Source organism: Diabrotica virgifera, chromosome 6 (genome assembly GCF_917563875.1).
Source record: "Diabrotica virgifera virgifera chromosome 6, PGI_DIABVI_V3a".
Taxonomy (NCBI): domain Eukaryota; kingdom Metazoa; phylum Arthropoda; class Insecta; order Coleoptera; family Chrysomelidae; genus Diabrotica; species Diabrotica virgifera.
This window is the reverse complement of record NC_065448.1, coordinates 15,252,546-15,272,125: the sequence shown is the minus strand read 5'-3', so window position 1 is coordinate 15,272,125 and position 19,580 is coordinate 15,252,546. Positions and strand designations below refer to the sequence as shown.

Here is a 19,580-nt window from a genome sequence, read left to right as displayed (position 1 = left end):
ACTGATCTAAGTGGTGAAAAACCATTCAGCGACGGTAGTGATATATTTAGGGTGATTCAAAAGTAGATCAGTAGATCAGTAAGTTTCAAAAATCAGATCGAAAAACTGAAAAACACATGTTCAATATTTTTCAAAAATTTATCGAATGACGCCAAACACGATTCCCCACTACACCCTCTGGAGATGGGGTGGGAGGCAACTTTAAAATCCCCAGTTTTTATTGCAGATTTTGATTCATTATACAAAAATAAGTAACTTTTATTCGAGACATTTTTTCGAATTATTGATAGATGGTGCTATAATCGAAAAAATAACGCTTTATCCTATCCTTATACCCTAGGAAAATAATGGAAAAACACCCTCTAAATGAAAAACAAGTGTTCAATATTTTTTAAAAATCTATCAAATGACACCAAATGTGACACCGCATCCTACCCCCTGAGGGTGAGTGGGGGAACTTAGCAATCTTTAATAGGATCCCCCATTTTTAATTGCAGATGCTGATTCTACAAAACATTCCGAAAAACTGTATTCGGTAGATACCATAAAAATTAGTTTGCAGACTACTGCTGATCTGTATAATATGTTTTTCTGTGATCACAGCGCCATCTACCACAATTCAAAAAAAAGTTCAGATAAAACTTGTTTACTTGTTCATGTAGAATCCTAATCTGGAATAAAATATGGGGGTTTCTATTAAAGATTATAAAGTCCCCCTCCAGGTCACGTTTGGTGTCATTCATTAGATTTTTGAAAAATATTGAACACGTGTTTTTCATTTAAAAGTATATTTGTCGAGATATTAGACCGTACACATAATTATTGTCCTAGAGTATAAGAATAAATCTTTTTTTTCCGATTATATTTTTAATAAAAGTTACTTATCTTTGTACATATATGGAATCTAAATCTAAAATAAAAAATGGGATTCCTATTTATGATCTAGATTCATAATATTCATTTATATCTCAATGATCTAGATTCATTAAGTCTGATACAATTATAATTACTTTGAGTTTTTTTAATTTGGATATATCTAGTTATAAGATCTAACCTGTTTTAAAATTTAACTTATACCCCAGGCTATGGGTGAAAAATAGGTCGATTTCAGGATATAATTCAGGAATTTTTGAAACCTATCAGGTGTTGTAAAGGACGATGCCAGGAATAACTTCTACTAAAATGTAACCAAAAATATTGTGCGCTTTTTTTTATTGCGATTTTCATTTGTTAAATTTGCAATTTTAAAGGATTTTTAATTTTGCAGCTTAGGATATTGATTTTAGAGAAAAACTTTTTAATAGAAAGTTGTAGTAAATTAAAAAACCTACAATTTGAGGTACGGTAAGTTTAATTTGGTTAATTGGTTATTGCAAAATAGCCTGCGAAAGGTCCAAAATGGTCGTTTTTTACAATTGCATTATTTATTGTACAAATATTTTTTTTTATTTTTTAAAGATTTAAAATGAAGATCTTTCAATTCCAAACATAAAAAAAATTGTAAAGCCAGATTAACGAATTTGTTGCTTAGATATTATAAATTGTTTATCCCAAGAAGTCAAATGTCGAACGCTATAACTTTCTGAAAAAAAATCGTAGAGAGTTGGTGAAATATCTAATCTCTTTCTAAAGAGTTATATTTTCATATTCTGATGTAAATAAATGCGTAAACATTTTTAAACCTCTAATTTTTGGGTTTGAAAATAAGGGGGTAAATTTCGATAAAAACATTTAGAGCTGAAGCGGCCCTGTACATCCTATGAGTTTTTAACTTACAGATTATTGTTGCTGAAGATGAAACGAAGATTTATAAAAAAATAAAAAAATTTCTACGACCAACTGAAGCCGAGATAATTTTTGGGTTTGATAATAAGGGGGCAAATTTCTATATAAACATTTCGAGCTGAAGCGGCCCTGTACATCCTATGAGTTTTTAACTTACAGATTATTGTTGCTGAAGACAAAACGAAGATTTATAAAAAAAAAAATTTCTACAACTAACTGAAGCCGAGATAATTGTTTTTTTTTTCTTAAGTCGTAGTGCCTTTATTTATAACAATTAAGAAATTATTTTACAGTCATTGACTAAAGAAAGACTTATATTATCTTAAAATAAATATTATTATAAAATATAATTACATTTAATTATTAAAAATTATTTTTAAAATCGGTGCTTTTGCGAGCGGCCGAATTTTGCAAATCGCCCGGCTCGCTTCAAATCCGCGCGGTAGGAAAATTTTTACGTAACTTGTATTAAATTTTGACAGAAAACAATTTAATAATATTACCATTATAATATACAGTCTATTTACCACTGTATTTATTTTTCTTGATAAACTTTTATATGTGAAATTTCATTTCTGAAGAAATAATATTACAAAAATGATACATATATATGAAATATATAACTATATTTTAAATTTTTTCATTGTTATATAAATATAATAATAATAATGTTACTTCTTACTATAATATACAATATAAAACTTTTTTTTCTTGTAGTGACTATTCTTTTTGGATTTCACATATAAAAGTTTATCAAGAAAAACAAATACAGTGGTAAATAGACTGTATATTATAATGGAAATATTATTAAATTGTTTTTTGTCAAAATTTAATACAAGTTACGTAAAAATTTTCCGAGCTCGCGGATTTGAACCGAGCCGGGCGATTTGCAAAATTCGGTCGCTTGCAAAAGCACCGATTTAAAAAATAATTTTTAATAATTAAATGTAATTATATTTAATAATTATTTTTATTTTAAGATAATTTAAGTCTTTCTTTAGTCAATGACTGTAAAATAATTTCTTAATTGTTATAAATAAAGGCACTACGATTTAAGAAACAAAAAACAATTATCTCGGCTTCAGTTGGTTGTAGAAAATTTTAATTTTTTTATAAATCTTCGTTTCGTCTTCAGCAACAATAATCTGTAAGTTAGAAACTCATAGGATATACAGGGCCGCTTCAGCTTTAAATGTTTATATCGAAATTTGCCCCCTTATTTTCAAACACAAAAATTATCTCGGCTTCAGTTGGTCGTAGAAATTTTTTATTTATTTGTAAATCTTCGTTTCATCTTCAGCAACAATAATCTGTAAGTTAAAAACTCATAGGATGTACAGGGCCGCTTCAGCTCTAAATGTTTATAACGAAATTTGCTCCCTTATTTTCAGACCCAAAAATTAGAGGTTTAAAAATGTTTTACGCATTTATTTACATCAGAATATGAAAATATAACTCTTTAGAAGGAGATTTGATGTTTCACCAACGCTCTACGATTTTTTTTCAAAAAGTTATAGACTTCTACATTTGACCTCTTGGGATAAACAATTTATAATATCTAAGCAACAAACTCGTTAATCTGGCGTTACAATTTTTTTTATGTTTGGAATTAAAAGATCTTCATTTTAAAGCTTTAAAAAATAAAAAAATTATTTGTACAATAAATAATGCAATTGTAAAAAACGGCCATTTTGGACCTTTCGCAGGCTGTTTTGCAATAACCAATTAACGAAGTTAAACTTACCATAGCTCAAATTGTAGGTTTTTTAATTTACTACAACTTTGTATTAAAAAGTTTTTCTCTAAAATCAATATCCTAAGCTACAAAATTAAAAATAATTAAAAATTGCAAATTTAACAAATGAAAATCGCAATAAAAAAAAAGCGCACAATATTTTTGGTTACATTTTAGTAGAAGTTATTCCTGGCATCGTTCTTTACAACACCTGATAGGTTTCAAAAATTCCTGAATTATATCACGTTTTTTCACCCACAGCCTGGGGTATTATGTTTTTGTACAGTTAATGGGGGTTTCCCGTAAATAAATAAATAAATTTTAAGGTTGCGACAATATCTTAATAGATCTACTAACATTTTTAATACATAATGGTAGGGGAGCCCAAGCGGGGATTTTTGCAGTTACTCGAGCGCGTCAGATTATCATATGGGGAGAAACCTTGTACCCTGTAAATGTACCTCTACCATATATACTGGCTCTTAATCTAGGGGAGTTCGTTAAAGGGGGTCCGAAAAAAAATCTATCCTTAGAAAAACTCGAAATCGTCAGATTAAGATAAGGTAAGTTAAGTACATGCAAGAGAGTGTATATTTCAAAAATCTGACAATTTGCGCGAGGCGTAAGGAAAAAAGCGAGTCACAAAGTTTCACAAAAAAGCGAATATTTCGCGAAATGAATGTAAGATCGAAAAACTAAAAAATATTTGTTTAATATTTTTCAAAAATCTCTCGAATGATACCAAACACGACACCCTCACGGAGAGGGGTGGGGGTTAAATTTAAAATTTTAAATAAGAGCCCCGCGATATTTCGCGAAATGAACATCAGATCGAAAAACTGCAAAATACACGTATTCAATATTTTTGAAAAATCTATCGAATGACACCAAACACGAAACTGAGGTGGGGGATTACTTTAAAATATAATTATTGCAGACTTGGATTCTTTACGTAAAAATAAGCAACTTTTATTCGAGATATTTTTTTGAATTATGGATAGATGGTGCTATAATCGGAAAAAATGATTGATGGAAACGGAAAATTAAATTAAAAAATGGAAAGTCCCCCACTTTATGGAAAACTTATTTTTTTTTTGGTTTTAGGACTTAATTTTCACAACCTAATAAGTGCCGATGACGCTCGAGTAACTGCAAATTTAGCACACTTTACTCCCCTACTGTAATGCATAATTTATTCACACAAATCAAATATTCATCATTCATATAATATCTACCCTACAACATCATCTAAATGCATGCAACAAGAAGATACATAGATTGCTTTTATTAATATTTTTTTTATTAAGGCCATGGGTACATAATTCGCAAATATTTTACGGCTATCCCTACTTTTTCTGTCTTTACACGGCAAATTACGTGTAGTAAAATTCGCACTGGTATGGATATGTAAACATTACTAGAATGCCATTCTACTTGAAAATGTCATCATTAAGTTAAAGAGATGGCTTTTGAATGTTCTTGGATAACTGTTATTTATATAATTGCAAATTATTAATTCAGTTAATAAATGTGATAATTTTTTCACTAACTATGTATTCAGTGATGGTAATCATTTATATGTACAACAAAAACTAATACTCAATCGAGAAAAGAGAAAAAGTTTTAAAGTGATTTTTTAATAATATATTGTTACTATGGAACGCTTACAATTTTGAACATCTTTAACAACAAAATACTTGGATCACAGATATTATCCTGATGTATTCTCTGCTTGGATCTTCCACAAATAATACACAATAAATAACTTTTTATTAAGTTCACGTTTTAAATCAATTATTTATCAATTATTTATCAATATTTTTTCATCAACAACTCAAAATATTCCCAATGCCATGTCAAATATTTAAAATTGTCACTGATTGTCAATGTCTGACTGACAGTATTATATTCGACTGAGTGCGTTGTAAGACAAAGATAGATTTGGAAAATATTACCATGGACATGGTGTTCATTTTTTCGAATCCTGAAAAAACTAATACATACTTTTAAAAAATTTAAAAGCAGAATGAAAGACTAAATTATTACCGAGGGCCGAAAGTCCCTTAGAATGAATAAAAAGTTTATTTTGAATGAGATATTTGAAATTAAAAATCACACTAAATTTTCTCTAAATTTTTCACCCCTGTAACTTATTAAAATAAAAATTATAGAAGTTCTCAGGGACTTTCGGCCCTCGCTAATAACGTAATCTGTCATTCTGGGTTTAAATTTTTCAAAAATACTTATTAGTTTTCTCAGGATTCGAAAAAAATGAATCCCCATTTGAATAGCATTGCAGCCGAAAATACGTACCCATCCTCTTAAGCTTAATGCCTCGACAAGTAATGGCCATTGGCATGATACAGTTGATTTTACAATCAGATACCTGGTGTAGTGTGTGTTGAGTAAATCTCTTGTTACTTTGAAAAGTCGACTTCATTGTCTTTACAAATAGACGCTAATTGTATCCGAACATCTGCGGTCCCTCCGGTGAGTATCGATCCCTATTTTCATTTAAGTATCTTTTAATTTTTAATAAAAGTGAGATTCGAACTCACGACCCCTGAATCCAAAGGTAGGCTCCCTCACCACTGAGCCACAGAGGGCGTTATAAGATTTAAATTGACTGTAGGCAATACATTTTTATTGGCATTTTAATTTTTTTTATTTAGCGAATGCCTCGGCAACTAATGAGGTACGGTGAATTTTTGCAGTTAGGTACCTAGTGTAATGTGTAGTGTGTGTTGAGTAAGTGTCTTGTTACTTTGCAAAGTCGGCGTCATTGTCTTTGCAAAGAGACGCTAATTGTATCCGAACGTCTGCAGTCCCTCCGGTGAGTACCGATCCCACAAGGACAGAAACTATCTTCATTTATTAATTTGTAATAAACGAAAAATTTCTGACCCTGGTGAGATTCGGACTCACGACCAATTGGAACTTTCGATTCAAAGGTAGGCGCTCTTACCACTGAGCCACAGAGGGGATCTTTTTAAAATTTGCATATAGAACAATACTGAAAACTCACAGAATAAGAAAAAAATCGGAGACACTAAATCAGATACAGAACTGAATACACTAGATAAAATCAATTTCTTTTAATCAACGTTTCTCTAGATGCAAATTTAAACATCTGAAAGCTTTACTGTCTGAGACTGAGTCTGAATGCTCCACTAATCTGCACAGAAGAGAGTTAAACTATGTTGTTTTGTACCTTTTGCATTTATAAACTTTCAGATATAATGTTTTTTAAGAACTTAAAAAGTACAAAAAGTTTAATTAAATGTAAATTATTCGTTGTAGCATGCCTCGTTGTGCCTTAAACGTCTACATTCTCTTGTTTATGAGATAATTAGCTCAAAAAGTAGTTTTTAGTTGAATAAATTTTAAATTCATAATGTTATGTGGTATCGTAAAGTTTCACATACCATTGTGCTGCAGCCGCTTTTAATTTTCGTTTTACATTCTCAGGTATTTAAATTGAAATATATAATATTTTAGGTCAACTTAAACAGCAAAATTTTCCCTAGGCAAAGTATCTACGATTTAATAATTATTGTGGGTAGATTATAGATCAGGGTAGGGTCGTGCATGATATTTAGTTACGTTGGACCTCAAAAATCTTATTCATAATTTGTTTTACATTTTAATTATCGATAGGTACTTCTAGCAAAGTTGATTAGTTGTTTTGGGATACAATTTTTATTTCGGAGAGTGTATTTATCTTAAATGACTTAGCAGCGGTAGGAAGACTCAGTGATGTGTTAAAAAACAAACAGATACCAATAAATCTAAAGAAAAGGGTATTCAACAGTAGTTGTATTCTACCAGTTATGACCTATAGAATGGAGACCATGACACTTACAGAGGTATCAGCCAATATATTGAGAACGACACAGAGAGCGATCCAGCTAGCTATGTTAGGAGTATCTTTGAGGGAACATATATCGAGGGGTTCGAGCGAAAACCCGATAAATACCAAAATTATGAAATCCGGTATTTTTATTTCTGCTGTTGTAAAAACACGTCTCCTACCACTGGTAAATGTTAATATTTGATATTAACATTTTTAAACACAATAACCAATAAAAACCAAACATGGTAAAAACCGTTAACTTATATTTTTAAATAACACCAACCCGATATATAACTTTAGTGATAAAAATACTTTGTTGTAAACATATTTATAATATGAGAATCCGGTAGAATCATTTATCTTCTTTTTACTGTGTAAAATTACTAGTTTTATTAGAAATATTTCTAAGTTAAAAACTGATAATTAATTTTTATCGAAAATGAAGATTACAAAATTGTTCATTTTGACAAAATATATTCATGCGAAAATCCGATAAAGAATTTTAGACTATGATAGTTTATTAAATTTCAGCACACTTTTTTCCTGCGAAAACCCAGTAAAAGATGGCGTAAATTGACAATTAAAAACATTACGAAAACAAAAAAGCGGTTAGAATGGGGCCCATATTTATAATGAAAAACAAACTCAGAGCTTCCAAGGTACCACAGCAAATCAATTGTATTAAATTTAAATTTAAGTGTACTGAAAAGTTGTCTGAAGACTATTGAAACTCTGTAGAAATTACTGGAGTCTAGCAGTAGTAGTCTAGTCTAGAAATAATTTTATTTTGTACAACATAACTGTCAAACTAATTACGACTAGACTTGTTCTTAAAACTTCCCAAAGAAAGGAACGAACATTTAGTAAGAAATGCTTCTTTCCACTAGCTTACCATGAATGAATTCCAGTGTGTCAAAAGTTTTTTAAAAAACGCTGTGTATATTCTCAGATGATATAAATGCTGTAGCTAACAGTGATTCTACTGGATGATATTCTAAAGAAGACAATAGAGGAAAACGGTAACCAGTTAATAAAAATATCAGAAGATATTGGTTTGAATTACAAAAAAAACTCCTACTCTACGCCCTAAAAGGCTAAAACGAATTTCATCCCAAAAGGCAACCATAGACTTACCAAATGCGGGCAATTTACCAAAGTTATATAAAAGTACCTTTCCAATAAGTGAAGCAAAGAAAACGGATTTGATAAAGATGTGCCAAGAAAATATTTTCCAGAAAAGGTGCATGCTTGAATAACAAATTTAAAAACCGGTAATTATATCGTAGATCGAATTCCAGATGTAATGATGTGAGAAGAATCGGAAGAAGACACATTGTACCTTTTAATTTTCTAAAAAGAATGCAGATTAATTTATTTTTGTTGGAATAATACACAATTAACTTTTATTTTATAGTTAAAAAATTCAAAATAAAAACCAATAAAGTCACATGTTATACTCATTCAACGAGGTAAAACACGATAAATATCACGAATGCAGATTAATTTATTTTTGTTGGAATAATACACAATTAACTTTTATTTTATAGTTAAAAAATTCAAAATAAAAACCAATAAAGTCCATGTTATACTCATTCAACGAAGTAAAACACGATAAATATCACGTTTTATTTTTTTTTGTAAGTACGTTTTTATAAATTAAACTTAAAATAAATTATTCTAACTAAATATTAAATTCTCTGCCATTTGGCTATAACAAATATTTGATAAAACTTCCTATGCCGATTTTAAATCTTATTCAAACTTCCTAAAATCTTTAATTGCGATTATCTCTAATCAATGGTTTTGTTAGTTATCGGGATTTCGCTCGAACCCCTCGATATACGAAATGAGGAAGTGCGAAGAATGACTAAGGTGGAAGATGTAATGGAAGAATTGCGCAAATGAAATGGAACTGGGTAGGACACGTGGCACGACAAAACATCGAAAGGTGGACGAAAAACCTTGTACGTTGGAGACCACGCGAGTACAGTCTTAGTAAAGGACGACCACAAAAACGATGACTAGACGACATCAAAGCAAAAATGGGAACAAACTGGCACCAAATAGCACAAAACAGAGAAGAGTGGAGAACTCATGGGGAGGCCTTTGTACAGGAGTAGATGCAAACATGTTAAAGAAGAGAAAGAAGAAGAAAATGTATCTTCTTCTTCTTCTTCTTCTTTCTTGTATGTAGGCTTTAACGCCAGTTTCTTCTTTAATATTAGCCTCCTAAATTGTTTAAGATATCGCACCATCTTTTTCTTGGTCTGCCAATACTTCTTCGTCCATTTGGTGACTTATCTCATGTTATTTGCTATCCTCTGCCATTCTACTAATCTGTTCGTTCCACTTCTGTTTTCGTTTTGTTACCCAACCATTTATGTCTTCTACTTCGCATGATCTTATGTTTTCGCTTCTCTCCCCATCCAACAGACTTTTCTCTGATATTCTTCTGAGTATTTTCATCTCTGTTGTTTCTAGTGGTCGTCTCGTTTTAGATGTGTCAGGTCTTGCCTCCACCGTGTATGTCAATATAGGTCTAATTGCTGCTTTATAGTTTCTTGCTTTTGTGTCTTGTCTTAGGTGTTTGTTCTTCCAGATTGTGTCCTTAAGAGATCCGCCGCTTTACTTGATTTTAAGCTTTGTTGTCGTACTTCCTCTTCAACATCTCCGTAACTGGTTATATCTATTCCCAGATATCTAAACCTTGCTTCCTGCTTTATTATTATTCCATCAATTTCGATTTTACATCGTAGTGGGTATTTAGATGTCATACATTTGGTTTTTTCTGCTGATATTATCATATTGTATTTCTTGGCGGTTGTATTGAAGATGTATGTTAAATCTTTGGAGATCGTCTTCTGTCTCGGCGATTATTGCGGCGTCGTCTGCATAACATAATATTTGGATTTCTTTGTTCCCCATTCTGTAACCATGACCTTTACGTACTGCTTATATTATTTCGTCCATTATTATATTAAAGAGCAGTGGGTTTAACGAGTCACCTTGTCTGACTCTGCTTTGTACTGGTATACATTGCGTTAGTTTTCCATTTATCTTTGCCTGCATTCGATTATGAAAGTATGTAGATGTTTTCGATGGTTTGTATAATATTGATTGGTATGTTTCTTCTATACAGTAAATGTAAGACGTCTTCGACTTGGATGCGATCGAAAGCCTTTGTCAAGTCTAAAAATACGGAGGAGAAAGATTTGTCTTAAAATTAGGAAACCACGGAAACTAGAACCGAGGAATATATATAAAAATTAAGAGATTCTAGAGTACCTGCATTCAAAAAAGACCATAAAAGCCAAAAAATAGCATTCAAAGAAAAGATTTTCGAAAAATTAAAGGTTAATACAATGAAAAATAGGGGTAGACATTTCTTTCTGGAAGTAAAAAATATAAGAAAATGGGATTTAACCAAGAGTTGGAACTTTCATAAAGAATGATAAAAGTAACCTGGTTACAGAGGAGGCTGAAGTGATATAAATCTGAAGAATCACTTTGACGAGCTGCTAAATGTACAGGTAAATGAAGCCAGGTAGGAATACTTATATTTTACGGCGAAAACTATAGTAAAAGATCCTATACTGGAAGAAGTGTATGAAGAATGTGGTGAAGAGATAATATTGCAGAATATTTACTTACTCTAAATATTCAACAAGCAAAGGAACCAATGACGTACTGTTGCAAGAGGAGGGTAAATGATTAAGCCAGCCAATATCCATCCCTGGCTTTAGTGCTAGAGAGAAGAAGGAGAACCACCTTGATATCGTTTACTAGAAAGTTGGGATCCTTGTTGGATTTGTAGAAAATTTAAATAGAAAAATAATAATCCAGCATGATATTTACTTGTAAGAAAAGTTCTTAGAAGAGGAGCAAAGAAATGGAAGAGAAATCATTGGACGCTTGCAAATGGGCTATTGAAGGTTGGGAACAAATATTGCTTAGATACAAACTAGATAGAGTAGGAAAATTTAAGTACCTAGGAACCAGCATAACGAAAAATTACACTAGATCGAGAAAAAAATATACAAGAGAGTGGTAAGACCTGACTTGGTGTACGGTGCTGAAGTGTGGCCTGTAAAGAGGGTTCAGGAAAACAAGATGGAGCTAACTGAAATGACGATGTTATTGTGGATGTTGGGTAAGACTAGTATGGATAATATCGGAAACAACGTGATTAGAGAAAGAGTTGGGGTGACTACAGTTTCAGAAAAGGTTCAACAACAAAGACTACAATAGTTAGATCACTTCAGATTAATGTTGCTCAAAATCGGTCTTGGTCTTGCAGTCTTGGTCTTGTACTTGCGTTTTCGCAAGACCAAGACCAAGACCGCCTAATTTTAGCAAGACCAAGACCAACACTTATCGTGCAAGACTTAAGCAAGAACAAGACTAAGCCTGCGAGACTCTTGCATCTTGCAGTTAGAACTGAGGGTCGTTTTAGGGAGTATATAAGTTCCTCTATATTCTTAAATACTCTATGAGAAACAAAAAAAATGTAAAAAAAATTTGAAAATTGGATTTATGCGCATTACGAACAATACCATAAACATACATAGCGAATCAAAATATCCATTAAAAAAACACTTGACACATTTGACATGTACTCAGAGGTCATTATTATAATGTAAAAATCAAATATTTTGTACATTCTTTCGCAGCAGCCGACTTCTTCGCTCTGAAATTAATTGTCCAGGTTTTGAGAATAGTCGTCTTCTAATCATAATATAACATTTCTGTTTCCCATACAGTAGTAATATCGAATATCCTTAATAATAAGTATATAAGTAATTAATTTTTTTAATTATTAGTTTTCTAGGAATCCAAACACCAGAAATCTTGTCGGTATACATAAATTATAGTAAGACTATTATGTATTGTTTATGCTGAAGGTGCTATGAGGTCACTCGGCTAAACAAAATTTGCCGAAACAGTGCGGCTATTATTTAAAAGTATGATAAGATAATGATACGAGACAAAAGTATGATCGAAGCGAAGATCGGTGGGATATGCGCATGTTATCAATGAAATTCGATATTTTTAAGACATTTCAGAAGCCGCTACAGATAAAATGTTTTAACAACCCATTAATCAGATAATGCCGGATATCGTGTAAACAAAATACCGAAATATTATTTTAACGATAATATACACTTCTCCAAGAAATTAACGCACCACCTTAAAAACGAGTCATTTTTAATGTCTCAAATTTCCTAAACCTGTTGTCCGATTTAAGTGACTTTTTTTAATATGTTGTCTTATTCTTTATAAATATGTATTGCTGTAATAATATTGTTGCTAGATCAATTATTGTCATTGTATACCGTGTGGTTTTTCTCACTCTGTGGAATATTCTAGCATTATGCTAACTTATTATTCAAGCATGCAATAGCATACTGAAATTAAAACCCAACTATAGCCTCATATTCCCTTAGCATTATGTTTTTTTACTCATTCACTTATAATAGAAAAGTTAGGTACTTTTTTATCTAGCTATGTTTTTCATCAATACAGGATGTTTTTAAATAAGTATGGCAAACTTTAATGGGTACCTATGTAATTCTGCACAAAAAAGTAATGACAGTTTGCTTCATAAACATTTACTTTATAAATGCTTCGTTTCCCAAATTTATTACGATTTATTTATTGCTCTAAAACCGGTTGAGATATGCAAATGAAATTTTGTGGGTTTTAAGAGGTAGTTTTAACTTTAGTTAGAACATAGGCAGGTATCACTTAGATCGTGGGTTCAAACCCCACCCGGTGTCAGTTGTTTATGTAGATATTTATTAATTTGGCTAGTCTTTACTATGGCTGTGATATGCAAGCTTAAAATGTACCTCTCTGTTACGTTGTTCTAAAATATACAATAGGCTAATGGACAACTGCGAGACTTGCAAGACTCTTGCTGCAAGACCAAGACCAAGACCGGGAGCGCAATACCAAGACCAAGACCAAGACCAGGTGTACTGGCACAAGACCAAGACCAATACTGTCTAAGTCTCGTCTTGGTCTTGCATTTGGGCAACAGTACTTTAGATATAGAAGTGAGAATTAAGTGGGATGAAGGATAGAGCTGTTTGAAGTTAAGAGGAAGAGCGGTACAGGAAAACCGAGGAGAGGAGAGAAGGATTGTGTAGCAAAGGACTTGAGAGAAAGGTTTAAATGGAGAAGACACGACGGACAGAAATAAGTGGCGAAGAAAAGTAAGGAATAATAGCTGCCCTGAAACAGGAGAAGCTGAGGAAAAAGAAGAAAAGTTCTTAAAAATCTAAATAAATTAGAGATAAATAAAATACCTTATCGAAGATATAACAAAATTGTAACCTTCAAAAAGTTACAATATGAGACGAAAAATAACAAGTAAAAGAAAAAAATAAAGGCAATGATTACAAATAGAACGACAAAGAAAATAGAAGTATACGTAGAAGTCAAGAATAGCAGGATATAAAAGGATATAGAAAGTTTATATAAGAAGAAAAGATAATCTTAAAAGTACTGAGAACATCGAATTCCAAGGTAAAAAAACATTAAACTAATATCAAAACTTTTTTTAATATGTATACTTGCCAACAAATTGTTTCAGAAAACCGTATCTTAATCCTATTAAAAAGTCATTTTTATTTTAGTATCGTTTGAGATGTAAACATACTGAATAGCAGATATGATCATTAAACGTACAATAAGTCAACAATATATTACTTTCTACCTCTGCTGAAAACCACACCACTCAAATGCAAATGACTTTGTGATAAGCTGAAGATTAAGGTTGCCGAAATAACTTGATGGCAACTATACTTTTACGATAAATATATTTATTTTTAAACTATTTTAAAACTACTACCAACTACTAACATCTACTGCTATTCTACCATATACTTACTATAACTATCTACTAAACAACAAACATTTCAATATAAAAACCTGCAAGTATCGTCTGATGACGTAGACCGTCCGGATCTGTTAAACCTTCTAATATGACGAAAAGACGGAAGCCAACCTAACCGTGCTAAAGCACCTATGTGTCGTTTTTCTGGTGTCATGTACTTTGAGCTTATCGACGAAGATGGACGAAACCATCCGGATTTTGCTACCGACCCTAATGAAAAAATTGTTAAATTTTCAGAAGAAGTATTTTAGCAAAACTTTATTTATTATAAATGATTTGATCTACAAATAGCTTACGTAATAACTTTATACTTAAGGGTTAAATATTGCTTGTGATGTCAATATAGTTTGTAACATTTTTTTAATTGTTTTTTTTTATTTATTCTCCAATATACGGCGCCACTTGATTTTACAAATTGGGCCCTTACAAATTGCATGTTGGCCTGAAGCCATGGGAGGTACTAACAGTGGCAAGAAAAGAACATACATACTTTTCAATTAGTCCATGCGGGCTCTGTTCAAAAAGCAGATCATGATGGACATTCTCCATTTTCCAAAAAAATAGAAAATTTTTGCTTTCTGCGCCCGTATTTTCGCCTATAACTCGAGAGATATTATATTAAGGTAAAAATTTCTTTTTTTTAATTTTACATTATTATTGGCTATCCAAAAATTGAAAATTTAATGTACATTGTTTAAAAATAGCAATAATTGGAAAAAAGTGCAAAAAATATAGAGTTTTTTCTTTAAGTTTTTTGGATCCCTTAACCACAACTTATAGTTTTCATCTTTTCCTAAAAAGAACTCTATAATACGACTTATCGGTCTGCTAAAGTTCGTTAGGATCAGTTACATAGTTTTTGCCTAAAAATTTTGTAATCTAGGGTCAGTAAAAAATTGCTAATTTGCAAAATTAGGCTGGGCCCAAAATAAGCTTTTTAAATAGCCGAAAAAGTTTTTTTCATATAAATCAAGGTTCAAGCTTTCAAATGCACTTGAAAAATTGAAATCGGTCAACTAGGAGAGTCTAGGGAACTTTTTAAAGTTATGGTGGTAAGGTGAGCCCCACCACAATTTTAAAAAATGAGTCTAGGCTCTTTTAGTTGATTTATGTCAGTTTTTCAAAGAGCGTTTGAAAGCTCGAGCCTTGCTTTATATGAAAAAACTTTTTCGACTATTTAAAGTGCTTATTTTGGGCCCAGCCTAAGGGCCCAGCCCTAAGCACAAACCTTATGAAAATTAGGTCCCAGTGGATTTCGTTCATACTTTGGGAAAATACTATTTGAAGCATCCTGATAAAAAGTTCTCATGGGCACAACTCAATCGTATGAAGCATTATCAAGATATATAGGCACAAACTCGGAAAATTATAAGATTTACTGGGTATTCCAATTTCCTGAGTTACTGGTTATCTGGTAACATGTAGAAGTTTGGATCAATGAAAAGTACTAGTAGTCTAGGATTTTTTCCTGGCTATTCAATGGCGACCTTTACTTTGACCTTGACCTTCAACGGACTTCATCTTCTATACTTTCGAGGGTTCGGCATTAAATTGATATAAACAGAGGACGTGGTGGCCAGGGCCACTGCAAGGGACGTCATCTTCTAGAGTTTCGATGGTTTTCGGCATTTAATTGATGCAAATGAATTACTGGAGGGCTTTTGAGGTCGCTAAACACGAATATGCCACCAGAACCGACTCTCGGAGCACCTGGTTTCCAAGGTCAATGAAGGGGGCTCCTGGAGTTTCAAGGGTCTTTGGTACTACAATAATGCAAACGGATTAGTTATAGGTTTTTGGGGTTGCTGAACACGAATACGTGATCAGCACAGACACAGGAGCACCTGGTGACTAAGACAGGTTATCTTCTGGAGTTACAAAGAAATCAAATGGAGGAATCAAATAGATTACTCTTAGGTTTTTAACTCCAGAACATAACCTGTCCTAGGCACCAGGTGCTCCTGTGTCTGTGCTGATCACGCATTCGTGTTCAGCAACCCCAAAAACCTATAACTAATCCGTTTGCATTAATGTAGTACCAAAGACCCGCGAAACTCCAGAAGCGCCTTTTATTGACCTTGGAAACCAGGTGCTCCGAGAGTCGGTTCTGGTGGCATATTCGTGTTTAGCGACCTCAAAAAACCCTCCACTAATTCATTTGCAATAATTAAATTCCGAAAACCATCTAAACTCTAGAAGCTGACGTCCCTTGTAGTAGCCCTGGCCACCACATTCTTCGTAGGTCAATTCTGATGGCATATTCGTGTTTAACGATCCTAAAAACCCATGAGTAATCTGTTTATATCAATTTAATGCCGAAAACCCTCGAAACTCTAAAAGATGACGTCCGTTGAAGGTCAAGGTCAAAATAAAGGTCGCCATTGGATAGCCAGGAAAAATCCTTGACTACTAGTACTTTTCCTTAATCCAAACTTCTAAATGAATACCCGGTAAATCGTATAATTTTCCGAGTTTGTACCTCTATATCTTGAAAATCCTTCATACGATTGAGTTGTGCCCATGAGAACTTTTTATCAGGATGCTTCAAAGAGTATTTTCCCAAACTATGAGCAAAATCCACTGGGACCTAATTTCCATAAGGTTTGTGCGGGGTACTTTGTAATTTTTTCCGGACACTGAATTGGAAAATTATTATTCAAAAACTGTTAAATCGATCCTAACTAAATTTAGCGCACGGTTCAGTAGTACTATATAGTTTTTCTAGATGGAATATGCAAACTGTATGTTACGTTTAAGGTGTCGAAAAAATGTAAAGGAGTTTTTCATGTTTTTTTGCACCTTTTGTTTAAATTATTGTTGCTTTTTAGACAATAAACACAAAAGTTTCAATTTATAGTTAGTCAAATATGTAAAATTGAAAAACGAAACTTTTATTTCGAATAATTTTTTTTAGATTTTTTTCAGATTTTGTTAAATAAAAGTCAGTCTAAGATTTTAGACTGGCTCATATCGTGATTATTGATACACGGTACGTCCTGAAGCGATTCCAGCAACAAATAGACTCCTATGGAAAATATCTATTATGATCTGATTTTCGACAGATTTCGTCTGTACTATAGTCCAAGTAATGAAGCTTAAAATAGGACAAAACCTCGCAATTTTTACAGAATGAATCGATTTGCTTGAAAATTTGAGAATATGTAGTGGATAGTCCAAGGATCAAAATCTATATCATGCCGAAAGGCGCTTTTACCATGGGGGTGGTTGCCACCCCATCTCGGGGGTAAAAATTTTTTATTTTATTTTGACCGCAAAAGTTGGTAAAAACATTCATTCTAAACAAAAAACGTTTTATACATTTTTTTGACAAAATTAATAGTTTTCGTTTTATTGGCTATCGAAAGTGTTCGTTTTATATCGAAAAAATCAATGTTTTTAATCAGTTTTCTGCTAATAACTCAAAAAGTTTACGTTTTATCAAAACAACTTTGCTTAACAAAAATGTATCTTGTGAAAAATAAACAAAACCGTTTACGTTTTATCAAAACAACTTTGCTTAACAAAAATGTACCTTGTGAAAAATAAATAACACCGTTTTTTTTATTTTCTTTAAGACCAATAGTAGTCGAGCTATACTTTATTATATGTTAGCTCTTCTTCGTCAAATGCTAAATATTGTAGTTTCAAAGTCAAAAGACGGGAAAACTATGCATTTTTCGAGGATAACTTGTGTAAATTAATTTAAAGTATTTAAAAATATCTATGTTCTGAAATAAAAAAATAGTCTCTAGCTAAAAAATTAAGTGACTTATAATAAAAAGAATGTCAGTGCCTATTTTTTCAGCGAAAAAGTGATCGGAAACTTCCCCCTACTCACCAACCGAATTAAAATTAGTAATTTACCGTATTTGGTATTCTTTTTTTTGTATATTATTAATAGGTTCAAGAAGTTTGACCGGCTTAGAATGATTAGTTTTTTAAAAAATGGAGTTAAAAGCGAATAACGAATTTTTGTAGTTTGTTAAAAAATGCAATTTTCTTCATAATAGAAAGATTAGCATCAGAAATACGAAAAAATATTTAAATATACAATTGTAGCTTATTTAATTCCCAAGAATATAGTTTGCAAAAAATTTTTCTATGGCAAAATTTGAGTGAGCTATTGACAATTAAATCTTATGATAACACACAAAAACCACTTTTACCAACCCTTTCAAAATCACCTCTTTTAGCAACTGTGAGTTTTAAAAGGATTTAATATTAATAATTCTATAGATCTTATAAAAACCTACAAAATTCTTTTTTACCAAACTTTCTACGATAAAAAATAAAAAAGTTGCGGTTAAAAAATCAATATATTTAAAAAAAAAGGAGAAATCCAATTGAAAGCATAATAATGTAAGTTAGCGGTGTTTTTAGTCATTGGCCCTATTAATTATTCTCTATTTATGTATTATTAATAGATTCCAGAAGTTTGACTGGCATAGAATGATTAGTTTTTAAATAACTGAAGTTTAAAGCGAATATCGAATTTTTGTAGTTTGGTAAAAAATGCCATTTTCTTCAGAATAGAAAGATTAGCATCAGAGATACGAAAGAATGTTTAAATATGAAATTGTAGGTTATTTAATTCCCAAGAACTTGGTTTGAAAAAAATTTTTCTACGGCAAAAATTGAGTGAATCATAAATGAGTATAATATCGAAAAACATTGATTTTTTCGATACAGAACTAACACTTTTGATAGCGAATAAATCGAAAACTATTAAATTTATCAAAAAATTGTATAGAGCATTTTTTGCTTAAAATTAACTCTTTTATCAACTTGTGTGGTCAAAATATAATAAAAAATTTCCACCCTCGAGATGGGGTGGCAACCACCCCCATGGTAAAAGCGCCTTTTGGCATCATACGGATTTTGATCCTTGGACTATCCACTACTTATTCTCAAATTTTCAAGCAAATCGATCCATTCTGTAAAAATTGCGAAGTGAAAAGCTTCGGTTCCTGGACTACTATTAAAAGTGTAAATAATGGCGAGAGGACGTCCACCAAAATCCACAATACTTATAAGAAATAAACGTATGACTTGGGATTTTCATAAATACGCTCAGGTGCAAACATTTGATCCATTGTATATTTCTCTTTTATTGTGACTTAAGCTCAAACATAATGCATTATACTGTAGGCCATCGTAGATAAATTGCTGACTTTTTGCTGAAAGGACGAATTTATTCCGTATTTACGGACATAGTGTATATGACATAATGTTTATAAGCTTCGGACCAATAGTTTTCAGCTACATACGTAATATTATTCATGTTAATATACGCATTGCAGATAATATTT

At 31.8% G+C, this 19,580-nt stretch overlaps 1 protein-coding gene across 2 annotated transcripts in view; it reads right to left on the bottom strand.

The window, feature by feature from the left end:
- LOC114325383 (neuropeptide-like 1) overlaps window positions 1-19,580 on the bottom strand; it is a 290,871-nt gene that overhangs the window by 5,530 nt on the left and 265,761 nt on the right. Inside the window, exon 6 of one of the 2 annotated variants that reach the window (XM_028273444.2) lies at window positions 14,307-14,481. The exons of the other annotated variant lie outside the window; for it this stretch is intronic. Within the exon in view, the coding sequence (XP_028129245.1) occupies window positions 14,307-14,481 (175 nt within the window). The remainder of the gene's footprint in view (window positions 1-14,306; window positions 14,482-19,580) is intronic. 2 annotated transcript variants of the gene reach the window in all.